The 14,971-nt window shown below is 29.5% G+C and overlaps 1 protein-coding gene across 1 annotated transcript in view; it reads left to right on the top strand.

The window, feature by feature from the left end:
• Positions 1-13,596, top strand: part of POSTN (periostin) — a 52,901-nt gene extending 39,305 nt beyond the window's left edge. The window contains exons 19-23 of the mRNA XM_049778468.1: positions 6,898-6,987; positions 7,877-7,954; positions 8,527-8,610; positions 12,545-12,586; positions 13,358-13,596. Coding sequence (XP_049634425.1) covers positions 6,898-6,987; positions 7,877-7,954; positions 8,527-8,610; positions 12,545-12,586; positions 13,358-13,395 — 332 coding nt within the window. The 3' untranslated portion in view covers positions 13,396-13,596. The remainder of the gene's footprint in view (positions 1-6,897; positions 6,988-7,876; positions 7,955-8,526; positions 8,611-12,544; positions 12,587-13,357) is intronic.
• Positions 13,597-14,971: the final 1,375 nt, after the last annotated feature.

Genomic DNA, 14,971 nt, shown 5'->3' with positions numbered 1-14,971 from the left:
AATGATAGCTTTCTAGATAGAGTTCCTCACTTAGTACATGAAATTTCGCTGGAACAAATTTGACTCACTGGAATTTAGAGTTAACCATCTGTATATGAGAAGATATTAGGTTCTGTATCATGAATATTTCCTGTAGCTGACTGCCAGAACTATTGTCATATCTGATACATCAGGACTCAACAATGACCAAGGAAAAAATGGCCCTTTTGTTCCAGTTGTTTTTATGTACAAATCATTATATGTTCCACTTTCTATAATTTCAGCAACTAAAATTATAACCAAAGTTGTGGAACCAAAAATTAAAGTGATTGAAGGCAGTCTTCAGCCTATTATCAAAACTGAAGGTAAAAATCAACATGGTTCCTTCTTTATAGAAAAAAAAATAATTCATTTAATAGACTGATTTTATTAATGTTTCTACGTTTTTGAAACTAACAAGCTAAATAATATTTATACCGATGGCATGCTTATAATTACAGAATGTAGACTATAATTTATTTAGTCTGTAATTGGCATATCCCTAATGCTTTCAGTACATTTGCTTGTACTTGATTTCATTTGAACCTATTTGATAGTGTCTCAGGACTAATATCTGGATACTTAACTAAGTAAAGAAATTTTGTATTTTTTTATTATTGCAATGATACTCTTTCAGAGAGTGTACTCTCCTATGGTTATAGAAGTTCTTAACATTGCAAGCATTTTTATTTCATTCAATAACTTATCAAAGCACAGAAGTTCCATATTGAGAAAAACTTTTAAAAACACATATCATATTCTTTATAATCAGACCTCCAGAACTAGAGAAGAAAATTAGTAGTTGTCACTGAGTCAAATATTAGAATTATAAATTTCAATTTTAAATTTATATATTATATAGACACATGTATATTAAAGTTCTTTTTTGATGTTTTAGTCTGAGTTAGTCATTTTTCTCTTTGCCTCATTGTCTATATTAGTCTACTTAATACGTTGGCAAACATAATAAGTTCTGTTAATAATATGTCTAAATATCTTAATATGGTTACAACCAAGGAAAAAATCAGACCACGTTATCCTTCATTCTGTTAAAAAAATGATAGAAACATTTTAAAAAGATAGAAAGATGTAAATATTTTAAAAGATAGAAATATATCCAAAGTGAAATATATCGTGTTTCTAATTAAATTTTAAGAAAACTATTAGTGTTATTATGTCTAATTTTGATATTTCTTATTTTATGAATCAAGATGGCAACTTCTAAAATACTTTTGTCCATTATTTTAAAAGTGGAAAATAATTTAAATCTTAGACATTGAAAACATCTAAGCAAAAGTTGATTTCCTAGATTATTAGGCAACTATATTTGTATTCATTACTCAGAAGTCAAATTTAAATTTCTTTAAAATATTCATATTCAAATTCCTATACATATATTAATGTGATAGCTTTTATAAATTGATAAAAAGAAGTTTTAATTTTAAATAAATTAAATATGAAATATCATATTCAAATAAGAATATCTTATATTAAATAAGAAAATCTTAAAATATTTCTTGATTCTTTTAATAAAATGATTCTAAAATTTCTTTTGTAAATATTTCTACTAAACTTTTTTAATATTAGGGACAGGAGCAATAGTTCAGTGTATAGGGCACTCTCCTTGCATATGGTTGCATAGGTTTCACTCCCTACACCAATATAGGTCCCCTAAGCCTGCCAGAAGTAGGAGTACACACAGTCAGGAAAGATTAATTCCCTGCACACTGCTGAGAGTACCCACCTCCAACAACAACAAAACATTTAATACTGTTGTACTTTAGTATTTCTAGGCAGCAATCTTAGGTTTTCTCATGATAATTCTTGGCCTAAAGCAGAAGTTCAGTCCAAAGTTCAAGGATGGGGTGAAAGTGCAGTCCCTGGCATCTTCTGGCCATCTGTCAGTGCTCAGTGCTTGGTGGTCTCCACAGTGATTCTAGCAATGCTCAGGAGAGGATGTGATATTGGGTATTAAATAAAATTGGCTGTATGTAAGGCATACACCTTAGCTGATATACTATCTCTCAGGCCCTTATTCTATAATTTTATGGAGGGTGGTTTAAAAATAGGAATAGCCGACACCCAGAGCATAGGTGCTACTCTAGGTGCTCAGCACTCTCTGTGGTGTGTCAGAGATTAGGCAATTCAGTTGATTGAATTCTGATTCCTGTATGTCAATAACTTTCTTTCCAGTCCCTCTTACTCCATTTATGATTAGTTCTCAGGGTCAGAGCAAATGTATATAGTTAGAGCACTTGCCTTGCACACAGCCAACTCCGGTTGGAGCCACCCGTAGTGATCTTGATCACTTGATCTTGATCAAAGCCAGGCATTTAGTCCTGATCAATCCTGGATGTATCCAATAAAAAGAGAAGAAAAACAAAAAAAAAATATATATATATATATGGTGCCTGACCAGTAAAAGAGAAATAAAGAATAAACCCCTCTAATTTTTAAATAATAATTTGGAAATAGCATCTAAATTAAAATCACTCACATCTGCAATTTTCTTAAATTCGAGGATTACTCCCTTATTTTACAAACTTCTTTGTTTAGTCCATGTAGGTACCAGTCATTAGTTAGCTGAATTCTATTGTATTAATCATTTTTAACTGGGAATATGCACACACCTAGGTTCTATTCATAAAGAGTACAGAAGGGAAAAATGGACATTAAGCATGCATCAAGAGTTCTTTAAAATAGAAAAATGTAGTTCTGTGTAAGATAATGAATAAAAATAAACATATCTTGACAGCTCTATTGTCCAGCTATAAGATTGCTGCTGACATCTCCTTAATCTTAGATGTTGTCATTCATTGAAGGAAATTAAATTCTGGCTAAAGTTTAAAGCACAGGTTTAAAGTTTTTATGTAAAACTTCTTAACCAAACTTTTAAAATTAAGAGTAAATGAACTGAAATTAAGTTCAACAGATACTTAATGAGAACCGATGTCATGGGACTGGAGTAAGTATGTAATAAAAGGTTGATAAATATTGACATGGAGCTTAATGATAGAAAATGTTTCTGAAATTTTAGTTTAAGTACTTCTAAAGAAATACCAGTTTGGATAGCTTGCTAACTAATTTCTTCTTAAAATTCTGAAAGATATGATCCTTTTGAAATATCTCTCCTTAAATATCAAATCTTATATTATGATAATAAATATTCATTTTCCTCATCAATGGTATGAAATATTTATTTGGAAGAACTATACTCTTGATTTTGTTATTTTAAATTATTTTAAATTCATTAATTATAGCTGTGCATTTTGAGAATTTTTTGAATAATACTGATAATTTCTAAACAAATATATCTTCTAAAATTTAAGTATCATTCAACTATTGAAGGGTTTATAGTATGAGTTAAATGTACTGAAGTTTATTTTTCTTTTCCCTATAAAATAATCTTTATAAACTAATGAAATTATCTGCTTTCTAACATTTAAAATGATTTTCTCTGGAGAAAAATCATTTTATAAATCAAATGTACCACCTAATTAATTTGAAGAACTATGTAATTATTTATTAGTAAATTTTGCATCATTGGCAGATAAGTGGTAAGTACTCAAATCTATTTTCCCATACAGACTCAAATAAATATCTTAAAGGTAAGTATAACATCACAATTTTTAAGTTTATTAGATAAAAATTCAATATAAAGTTATTAAAATACATTAAAATTAATAATGTACTTATGAGAGAATGATATATCAGATAAGAACTTGAACTATAAAGTACATGCTTCATATGCAGGAGTCCTTTGGTTCAATCTCAGAACTACCTCCCCACAAATACTGTCCACTATAGTTGCAGATACAGTCACTAGCTTTTTCAGATCTGAGGAGAATGGCATGCTAGGCCAACCATAGTCCTGAACCATTGAACATGGCTGAAGTAATTGCCAAGAAATTTATTAAAATTATTGAAAGCTGTGCCAGAGCATTAGAACAGTAGGTAGTTCACTAGCATTTGGTCAATGCAAGTTTGATCCCTGCCATTTCATATGATTCAAGCAACACCAACACTGATTTCTGAGTACAGAGCCAGGAGTAACCACTGAGAACACCAGATATGAACCAAAACCATTAAAAATATATAATATAAAGATGCTAAAATGAGATTTACTGTATTTATCATTAATTCCAAAATATACCAACTAAATAAGTCACAAATATATTTATATACAAATTTTATTTGATCATGCTTCTTTTTAAATTAATTTATTTAAAGAAAATGCATTACATAGTTGACATAATTTATAATAATACATATTTAGGGAGACCAAAAGCAACATGTTTTTTTTAAAAAAAGAGAGATGGAAGAGAAAGGAAAGAACATTTTTAATATTTTGACTGACAATAAATTCATTGAAGCACCAGCAGAAAGTTTAGTAAGCTCTTTAAAAAAAAAAAGAAGAAGGGGCCGGCGAGGTGGTGCTAGAGGTAAGGTGTCTGCCTTGCAAGCACTAGCCAAGGAAAGATCGCGACAGCGGTTCAATCCCCTGACGTCCCATATGGTCCCCCCAAGCCTGTGGCAATTTCTGAGCGCTTAGCCAGGAGTAACCCCTGAGCATCAAACTGGTGTGGCCTGAAAAACCTAAACAAAAAAGAAGAGTTAAAAAATGCAGTAATAATTGTGTGTGAGTGGCAATTGTTTGCATTGACCAGGCAAAATATGGGTAAAATGGAAAAAAATAAAAGCCTTAGCCTAAATCAAAGAGATCTTATCCCTTAAGTTTTCTGGCATAAGACTGACTCTGAGTTCCAGTAATAATAGGTTGTCCAACATGTGAGTCATTATCTGTGGTCACGGCGAAATTTTTTCACACATCATCTGTTGTTGGTATCTGGTTTCTATAGATAAAGATTCTGGTTTCTGTGCCAGAAAGATTCTGGTTTCTGTGTGATTTCTGTGTTTCATCAAAGTCAGGATGTGGAGTATCCTCTAGTTTCACCTGACCTTAGATGTGGAGCTTCCTGTCCTGCAAGCAAGTTGCTGTTGCTGAGTCATCTGGGTGTTAAGGGAACACTCCTTGGAGTAAAGTCAATGCCAGGGTAGCATTAGGGTCTTTCCTGCTAGAGGTTTGCTTCCTGGTGATGTTATAGACAATTGTGGTTGTTTCCGTAGATGGTCAATGGTTCAGGGGTATGTGGGCAATACCCATTCTTCGGAGACCTGAGCCAAGTTATTATGCCAGTGTTCAGGGTATAAGGCCTAATTGCACAAAATTTGTGTTCCTATCTCTATTAGATAATAACTTGTTTGCATATGTAGTATTTTCCCATTTTAATGCACCTATGCAAAGGAGGCACAATGCCACAATGTATTATTGGTGCCTCTGGGGAGCTGAGGGAACAGTCCAAATATCCCCCTAACTTGGTTCTAATGTAAATTCTAAAGCAGAAAACTCTTTTATCAGAATTTCTTGTTGAACTGATCACAAAGAAAGAAAACCAACCAAACAAACAAAAAATAGTGGGCACAACTGTCACTGTATAAGGGGATATTAATAAGCGCTACAGCGCTAAAGGGAATACATCTAGGATATTCAAAGGCGATATGCATACTTGATCATACTTTTTAACTATGAAAGAATAGATAAATTTATATATATATTTATATATAATATATATATTTATATATATTTATATATATTTATATTTATATATAGATATATATGCATACTTGATCATACTTCTTAACTATGAAAGAACAGATATATTTATATGTATTTAAATATAATTTAGAGCATATAAAATTAATTTCAATAGCATTCTCACAACCTCAGTCATTGGTCCTCATAAATACTGCATACGTTTAAAACTAATTTAATGAGAGCTGAAACCACTTTGACTTGAATAACATCAAATGTTGAAATAAATTTCCTGTGTTGATCAATTTAAAGGATGCCATTAGCAGGGTAATTTTTTTCCTAAAACAATGCCCAATGACTTATGATAACAAAGTTAAAATTTTGAAGATCAAAGAGCAGGAGAGATAGCACAGCGATTGGGCCCTTCCCTTGCACACTGCCTACTTGGGACAGACCCAGGTTCAATTCCTGGCATCCTTTATGGTCCCCTGAGCCTGCCAGGAGTGATTTCTGAGTGCAGAATCAGGAGTAACCCCTGAACACTACCAGGTGTGTCCAAAAAACCAAGAAAAAAAAAACCCGAAATTGAAGATCAACCTGCATTCTGACTAATTCAAAAGTAAAACAGTAACTGATTAATTTAGAGAAGAGATGAATTACTCCCTTAGATCTGATTAGAATCACAATTATTATTTTGAAACAGGATTGGCTTAATTAATAGAATTTTATGCCTTTTATTGGCTTTTTTAAAAAATAAAGTTTGGAGTTGCTTGGTTTTTATTATGGCTTCTCATTCCAAATAAAGGAATATTATATTTTAATGGTTCTAGTTATAATTAACTTAACCATCAAAGGGTGGAATAAAACTGGCACTATTCTCTATAGTTTATGAATTTTAAAAGGAAGGGAATAATGGCATCAATAGAAAAGAAAATAATGAATTTGAAATAGAAGAAATATGGCCTTTGGATAAGATAGATTATCAATAGCTAGGGTTTATTATATATGGACTCTTAATGATTTATAATTCTCTAGATTCTCATATACATTCCATCTCAGGATATAATGCAAATTAATTTATCAGTTGGCCTTCTACATCACCCAATATCCTGAACCTATCTATTAAATTTTAGGCTTCTATTGATATGACTTTGATACATTTCTCAAAGATTATTATGGTTAAATTCTGAATTATTATCTTGAGAAATACATTTAAAATACCCAGTTATTACAGGTTTGATACCATAAAAGTATACATCAAATGTTTTTTCTTTCCCTACATTTAGAACCAATTATTAAAAAATACACAAAAATAATTGATGGAATACCTGTGGAAATAACTGAAAAAGAGACCAGAGAAGAACGAATCATTGCAGGTAATCTCTAACCTAAATATGAATCTATTCCTCTAGGCCTGAATTATAAAAAATAAATAGTAATAAATACTAAAATTAGATAAATAAATTATCATTTATAAGTTGTTTTTCATTTGTTTTGTTTTGTTTTGTTTTGTTCTTGGATGCCATATCCCAGTATGCTTAGGGACCATATGTGGTGCTGGGAATTGAACCTAGGTCGCATATGCAAAGCAAATATCTTACTCGATATACTATCCTTCCAACTCATTTGTTTATTTTACATTAGTTTTTTGACCAAGTCATTTTAATGGTGCTTAACCAAATGGTGATTTTGGAGGGGGCCAAGAGTAATACTGTTATAAATATTAAATCTATGTTTTTTAATTGAAAACTTGTTGGCTAATCTACACATGATTTTATTATTTGTATACATTCATATTATATAATATGCATTTTCACTTTGCTATTTATAAAATGTAGCAATTTATCATAGGTGAATAATCATAATTTCTTTTGATTTTTTCCTTAATTTCTTACTAAACAAACATGTTGATATATTAAAACATGCAAATATGTGTGAAAGAATTGATTAATAATATTAGTAAACCTCTGTATCAATCTCTAATCAGTGAACTGCCCTTAAATTATAAATTAAATATTCTATATTGTTTAAATGAGTATCATAAATTACATTCTTTTTACAAGTTTATATAAATAAAGTTCTATTGAAATACTGTCTGAATTTACTTTTATAAACTCTATGGCTGTCTTCATATTATGATGTCATAGTTGAATGGTTGCAACACAAATATAGGACCCACAAAGTTTATATTTCTAAAGATTTGGCATTGCACAGACATTTGCCTGCCACTCTGTTTTAGACCCTTATAAATTATCCTTCCTTTAGGTCCTGAAATAAAATACACCAGGATTACTACTGGTGGTGGAGAAACAGAAGAAACTCTCAAGAAATTGTTGCAAGAAGGTCAGCATGACAATTACTTTAGGAAAATAACTTTATTTGAGCTCTAAATCAGAAAAACCAAAATAGCTTTTAAACTTTTTAAATGTTTTCTACTTGATATTTGTTTTTTTCAAATTTCATACCAATATAAAGCTCAAATATATTTAAAACTCGAATTATATAATAATAATTGTTTATATGTATATATAAATATACACACAAGTTAATTATTCAATATCCTTAAAAGAAACTTGATTTATACAAAATGTGCACCAAAGATCCTGAAATAGAACCCAATGTTGGTCTGGAATTTATTATTGGGAAGATGTTCCTAAATATATCAAGTCTGCCACATTTTTTTTATTTTTTATTTTTATTTTGTTTCTTTGGGCCACATCCACTGTGCTCAGAGCTTATTCCTGACTCTGAAGTCAGGGATCACTCAGGGAATTATATGGGCTACCGGAGATTGAACCCAGGTCCACAGTGTGCAAGGCAAGCACCTTATCGGCTGGGATCTCTCTTTTCAGGCCCCTCCCCTACTTTTTTTAATTACATAAACCAATTACTGCTATAAACGTGTATCCTCTCAGAGGTCACCAAGGTCACCCAATTCATTGAAGGTGGTGATGGTCATTTATTTGAAGATGAAGAAATTAAAAGACTGCTTCAGGGAGGTTAGTAAAAGGAGAACAACTAACCCTCTTAACAGGTTCTGTGACTGAGTTCAACTTTTTAAAGACTGAGCATTCGGGATTTTCTTTAAATTACGAAGAAAAAGATACCTCATACACTATATCAATTGGTTGAATGTTAGTTTAAATAATAGCTATGAAGACATGATTAATCATTGAAACAGTCTTTAAAAAGTTTTATGGGAAAAGTTTGGGGAGCAATGAATATTTTTTGAATTGATAAGATTTTAAGCCTATTTTAATTATATGAAAGGGGCATACTTTTAAATTGATAGTTAAAACAAGCCCAAATTGATAGAATTTTTATATTTAAAAAATGTATTCACTGCCCCCACAAAAAATATCAAAGGCATGTTATAGATTATTTATGGCATAGATCTAGAAAAATGTAGTGCATTTAGAAACTTTCTTTATAAAATTAAATTTGCTTTCTAAATTTCAAAACTCATTCTTGATACTGCGTATATGTTTCTTCTAACAGTTTGAATGATAAACCTGTATCTGGAGATAATGTTTCTATAGCATAGAAGTGCCTACTTTTAAGAGAAAAGGAAAAAAAAAGAATTCAAAGCTTTGCAAAAACTAAAAATGATAATTATTTGAAAAATATGAAGGGTCAATAAAATATAGTATGGACAATTGGCATTTGAATAAGCAAATTATTTTATCAACAAATAACTTATCAATAGAAAAAATAATTACATGTCTTATTTTTTGAGACAGTATTTAAATTACTTGTAGGTACAAAAATACTTCTTGAATTGAGAAATAAATTCAATTCTTATAAATTGAGAAATAAAACTAAATTTGGTCTCTATACAAAGTATAAGCCAATGGATTTTTGATTAGCATTTTTAGTAATTATGTAATAATATCCTAAAAGATATCCTTTTGAGGGAAACTACATTTTTATTTTTGCTATATTCTTTTCTATTTCATTTTTTTTTGTTTTGTTTTGATTTGCTTTGGTTTTTACACCATATTACACTAGCAATGTTTAGGGACTACTCCAAGCTCAGTGCTCTGGGATAAATCCTTGTAGTGAGGGATTGAAATTAATGAATTAATTGAAATTAATGAATACAATTATGAATACTACTCTTTTGAATTATCTTTTTACCCCAATTGCTACTTTCTTTATTTTGAGATACATAACATTTCTTTTGTAGTATAAATGTTAATAAAAATAAAAAAATTGTATTCTACTGGTGGCTAAATTTTCTCTCAATAGATATATACCTGAAAAAAGGAAATTTTCTCATCAATAGCAGATAATATACTGTAAAACAAGAGAACTCAAGTTTCCTATAGGATTTAATATAGAATTTATTAAAATGTCCCTAAATGTTTAGCTCTCTGCCAGGAAAACATAGTATTTAAGGAATGGGTTAAAGAGATTATGACAAAAACAGAAATAAACAAACAAAAATAAAACACCTGAATTCTTTTTTTTCCAGTCCTTATATAGTAAGCAGCTTCGTAGAATGGCAGTGCTTTTAGAAAATGAATTATGTAGTAGCTGTTCCTATTTATATTTTAATTTATTTAGGTTGAAAAGTCAGGTAAGTATGTTTTCTTTTTTTAAAATCATTTTAAATAATGTTGTTTTAATTAACCCATTTAAATAATAAAAACAATGTACTTCAATTTAACTTTAGCAGTGAAAACATGATACAACTACTATTAGTTAAGAATATAATATTCTTATCTTAGTTGAATCTGCTTCATTCCAGTTTCTGCTCATCACAGAACTTAATCACTTTAATTTCCAGTATCTGATTCCTTATAAAATATCATTCATGTAAATTCATAGACTATGTTTGTATCAAAACATTTCACAGGGTCTTTTCACAAATTTGTCTTTAAATTACCATTGTTAATTAACTATTATTCTAGATATTACTTATAGTTTCAAGAAATCAATATATTGTGGCGGTTTTCTTGTGTTCCTGTTCTGTAAAAGTAGTGGGTCATCTTTAAATCAAAGATCCAAGTCAGATCCAAGTAGAACATAGTTTGAACAAAGGCTGCATTATGGAAAGATTAACTTTTTCTTTCTTTGAACATGTAAATAATTGGCTTTTTTTATCCAAAAAATAGTCTCAGAAAACTTTGGAATATTGTTGTTTTCTATTGTAACTGACCAAATTGTGGCACAAAGTGTATGCACTCTAATGAAATCAATATACTTTCTGATCTCTTAAATCATGACTGTTACTAAGAATGTAGCTCAGTGATAGTGAACTTACTTGCATGCTTGAAGTTTAAACCCTGATATGTAAAAAAATTAATTAGCATTGTAAAATGATTCTTGCCATTCAAATTTTGTACTAAAAGCCCTCAATAGTAATAAATATAAATGCAATAACTATACATATAGTAAAAACTATACATATAATGTAATATTGTTATGCAATAACATACATAATTATATATGTAGTAGAAATTATAGGTGTATATATAGCTGTAGCCACAAAACACCTAGGTTTTTCATGTTGATCTTAGATATCATATTTATCTTTCATAGTTTTTATGTCTATTTTAAATAGAACTACATTACTAAAACTTTATATACACTCAATGAAAAAGACTGTAAACTGTCATATTATGGAAAAAGGAAAAAATAAATAATTTTAGAATTCTACCTACTTTGAAAAAAATAATAGTCTCTATTGAGAACAGGGATTAGCTTGTAAATTTGGCTCCCACTTTGAAATAGCTTAGGCAGATTATTTTTGCCTTGAATTTTTTTATCTAAAAAGCAAAAATAGTGCTGTTACCTACATCTAATTCAATTAATATGCGACCAAACTTGTTCCACATAGATAAGTCTTAGTAATTTTGGCTATTAATATTATGGTCAATGAACATTCCACCATCAATTAGGAATATATTTGCCCAACTCTAATTACCAAAGCTATCATTACATAAAATTTCCAAAACTGCCATAACATAAAATGAAAATACCAAGCAAAATTTGTACTTAAAATCTTATATTTTCAACAATACCTAGTAGAGAGGAATATTTATGTGAAATTATCAAATTCATATTTTTATTATCTTCCAACATAATAACTTCTCTGTATATGATCTGATGTAGTATTTATTCATTGAAGTAGTGAAAGTCCCAAGTCTGATTTTCTATACCTCATTTCTTTTCTAAAGTAGTTTTTCTGAGTGAATAGTTTGTATCCTGATATTTTATAAGATAGTAATAAATTTATAGTTATATAATTTATCTGTAATTAATTGATAATTGTCAAATTAATGAATAAATCCAACTTAAAATTTTAAAGATGCTGTAAATATTTATATGATCTTATTTTATGTTAAACTGTAACTTTAAGTTTAATTTTGTCATTACTAGGTAAGTTCTCAATAGGTTTATAAAATTAAAATTGAATCGGGGTATATGATTCATATGTTTTCTTAACTGCTTATAATATGAATTATTAACTCAATTATATTTTGTTTCCCAATTTACTGTATTCATAAATTTGTAAATTCATAATCATAACTTTTACAGAGTCAGAAGCTTGGTACATTACAAAATGGAATAAAAGAGATAATGACTCAATTTCTCTAGAAAAACACTTTTAAATTTTATATAATATTAATTTTTTTTATAAAAATGCTTTTTACAAAATATTAAATTTTAATGTAAAATATTTACTCTAAGCAAGAATAAAACATTTGTGGATTCAGAGTTAATAAAGAGATTTTATGTTTAGCAAACAGTAAACATTCAATATAATATAAGGAAAAATGTGTTTTTGTTGTCAATGTAAGTCTTACCATTCCAAAAGTAAATCCATATGTTTAAGTAATTCTTGTTTAACATTCATAATTGCTACATAAATATTACCAGTTTAATTATAATTTGAAGGTATTTCTAACTGTACTTATTTAATTTTAGATACACCCGTGAGGAAGATACAAGCTAACAAAAGAGTTCAAGGTAAATGTATGGATTTAGTGACATATACACACACTCATTCACATCTTAAATAAAACATACTTTGTGCAGTAATAGTGAAATGGAAAAATTATCATTATAATTTTGTAGCTTTCTTTTATACCTGAAATTTATAAAAATATTATAGTTTGAGATGAAATTGTAATTTGAAACATGAATAAGTTAAAAAAGTACATTCTGAAATTTTAGTGCAGAAAATTAGATAATTTATTTTTATGTATTTATCACTAATGTACTCCAATTTATTCCCAACTATACTTACATGCCTTTTCTAATTTTCCTCTTAGATAAACTTACATTCTGATAAATTCAAAAACCAACTATGTCTTTTTAAATGATCTTTTATTCACTTTCATATTTTCTAAATGAGAGTATCTTGCATATCTAAAAGGTATATATGTACATTATAAATACATTAATTTTAAAACGATATGAAATATTTAATATTAAATAATTATACAAATAACTTTAAATAATAATTATTCTTCTATGCATATAGATTTTTCTCTTTTATAAAGAAGTAAAATCATCAAACATTAAATTACCTTTTCATAAGTCTTTTATTAAAAGATAACCTTAATTTTTTTCATTGTAAAGTAAGATTATATTAAAATAATTTAAAATAGATTAGATAATTAAATATATAGATTATCAGATTTTATAGATATAGTTATATATAAATTATATTCTTAAACGATAGCTTTATTAATTGTACTTATAATCTGTAAACTGTTTTCTCTTCTTTCTAATCAGGATCTAGAAGACGATCAAGGGAAGGTCGTTCTCAGTGAAAATCCATGAAAGAGACAACAAATATATAGAGCTTTAAGTCAATAAGTTGGTCTTAAAGAAAATTTTGAGAGCCATTTTGAATTCTAAAAATGAACCATCAAAACAAAAAATCAATTATTGAATATTTACTACACAAAAATTTTTTTCTTCTAAATAAGAAATATGAGAAAAAATGTAAAGCTAATATGTGTGGAAGGAACTGGGGGGAAATAGAAAAAAACTTTTTTTTGTATCTTCTCTTTAAAAGTTCTGGCTAATTTTGCAATCCATCAAAGAAAATCTTTGTGTTGGGATTCATATCTCAGAGTGATCAGAGAGTATCCTGTCAAAATGATTGAGCCTTGAATTTCTGTAATGGATACATAAAAGACATGCTGTTACCTCTCTATGGAAAGCTATGATATAAAAATGGTTGTGTACTATGAAAATACACAATTTTTTTACTTCAAATAGTTTTGCACATTTCTAAGACAATGTGGGTTTACCAGTAAATTGTTATTTCTACACTACTTTTGTACTCTGGAGATGTTTTTCATATGCTTCTTGTGATACATATTTTTATTTCAAACATTTCAGTAAATTTAGTTTGAGGATATAAAGAGAATTACTTTAAATTAGGTAATTCAGAAAACTCAAGCTTTAAATTAATAAGTGGTTTGTACTTGGGAACAGAACTTTATACCTCTTTTTTAAACCAAATATTCATTAAAGGAAATTAAATAAACATAATGTTTCTGCATTTTTTACCTAACAAATCCCTAGAAAATGAGTAATCATTAAGCATTAACTGCTTACCTATATAAAGAGAACTGTTTGGTTTGAAGATTAAGAAGGTAAATTAAACAGGTACTATACACAAAGATATGAAATCAAATCAGTGTAGAGGATAGTAGATTAAGTAATGGCACTTGTATACAAAGGTTGCATCTACAACTGATAGGAATTTAATATCTAAAGATACAACCCAGACACTGGAGGGGCTGGGTGGAGCAGAGTCTACTAAAATGGATAATATTGCCTTATGTAAATTTTAAGTCTTAAAATTCCAGTCTTTAAAAAAAAATGATTACGAGGCAGGCAAAACAAGAGAGATAGAACAAGAATTGACTCTTGTCTTGCATTTACTGGCCCTGGATTTGAACCATAGGTCATAAGGATGAAAGGGGGAATGGAGGGTGGGTGGGGAGAGAAGGAAGGAAGGAAGGAAGGAAGGAAGGAAGGAAGGAAGGAAGGAAGGAAGGAAGGAAGGAAGGAAGGAAGGAAGGAAGGAAGGGAGGAAGGGAGGAAGGGAGGAAGGGAGGAAGGGAGGAAGGGAGGAAGGGAGGAAGGGAGGAACTGAGGGAGGGAGGGAGGGAGGGAGGGAAGGAGGGAAGGAGGGAAGGAGGGAAGGAGGGAAGGAGGGAAGGAGGGAAGGAGGGAAGGAGGGAAGGAGGGAGGAAAAAACAAACAAACAAGCTTTGGAGTTAAAAACCTTGTGTTCAATTTCTGGTGTTGCCACTTAGTTGGTTATCAGGAAAGTTAACAATTTTCCTCAAGCATTTTTTTAACACAATGGTGATAAAAACAGAGGGAGAA

Source organism: Suncus etruscus, chromosome 8, assembly GCF_024139225.1.
Source record: "Suncus etruscus isolate mSunEtr1 chromosome 8, mSunEtr1.pri.cur, whole genome shotgun sequence".
Taxonomy (NCBI): Eukaryota; Metazoa; Chordata; class Mammalia; order Eulipotyphla; family Soricidae; genus Suncus; species Suncus etruscus.
This window is presented reverse-complemented; position numbering and strand designations above follow the sequence as displayed.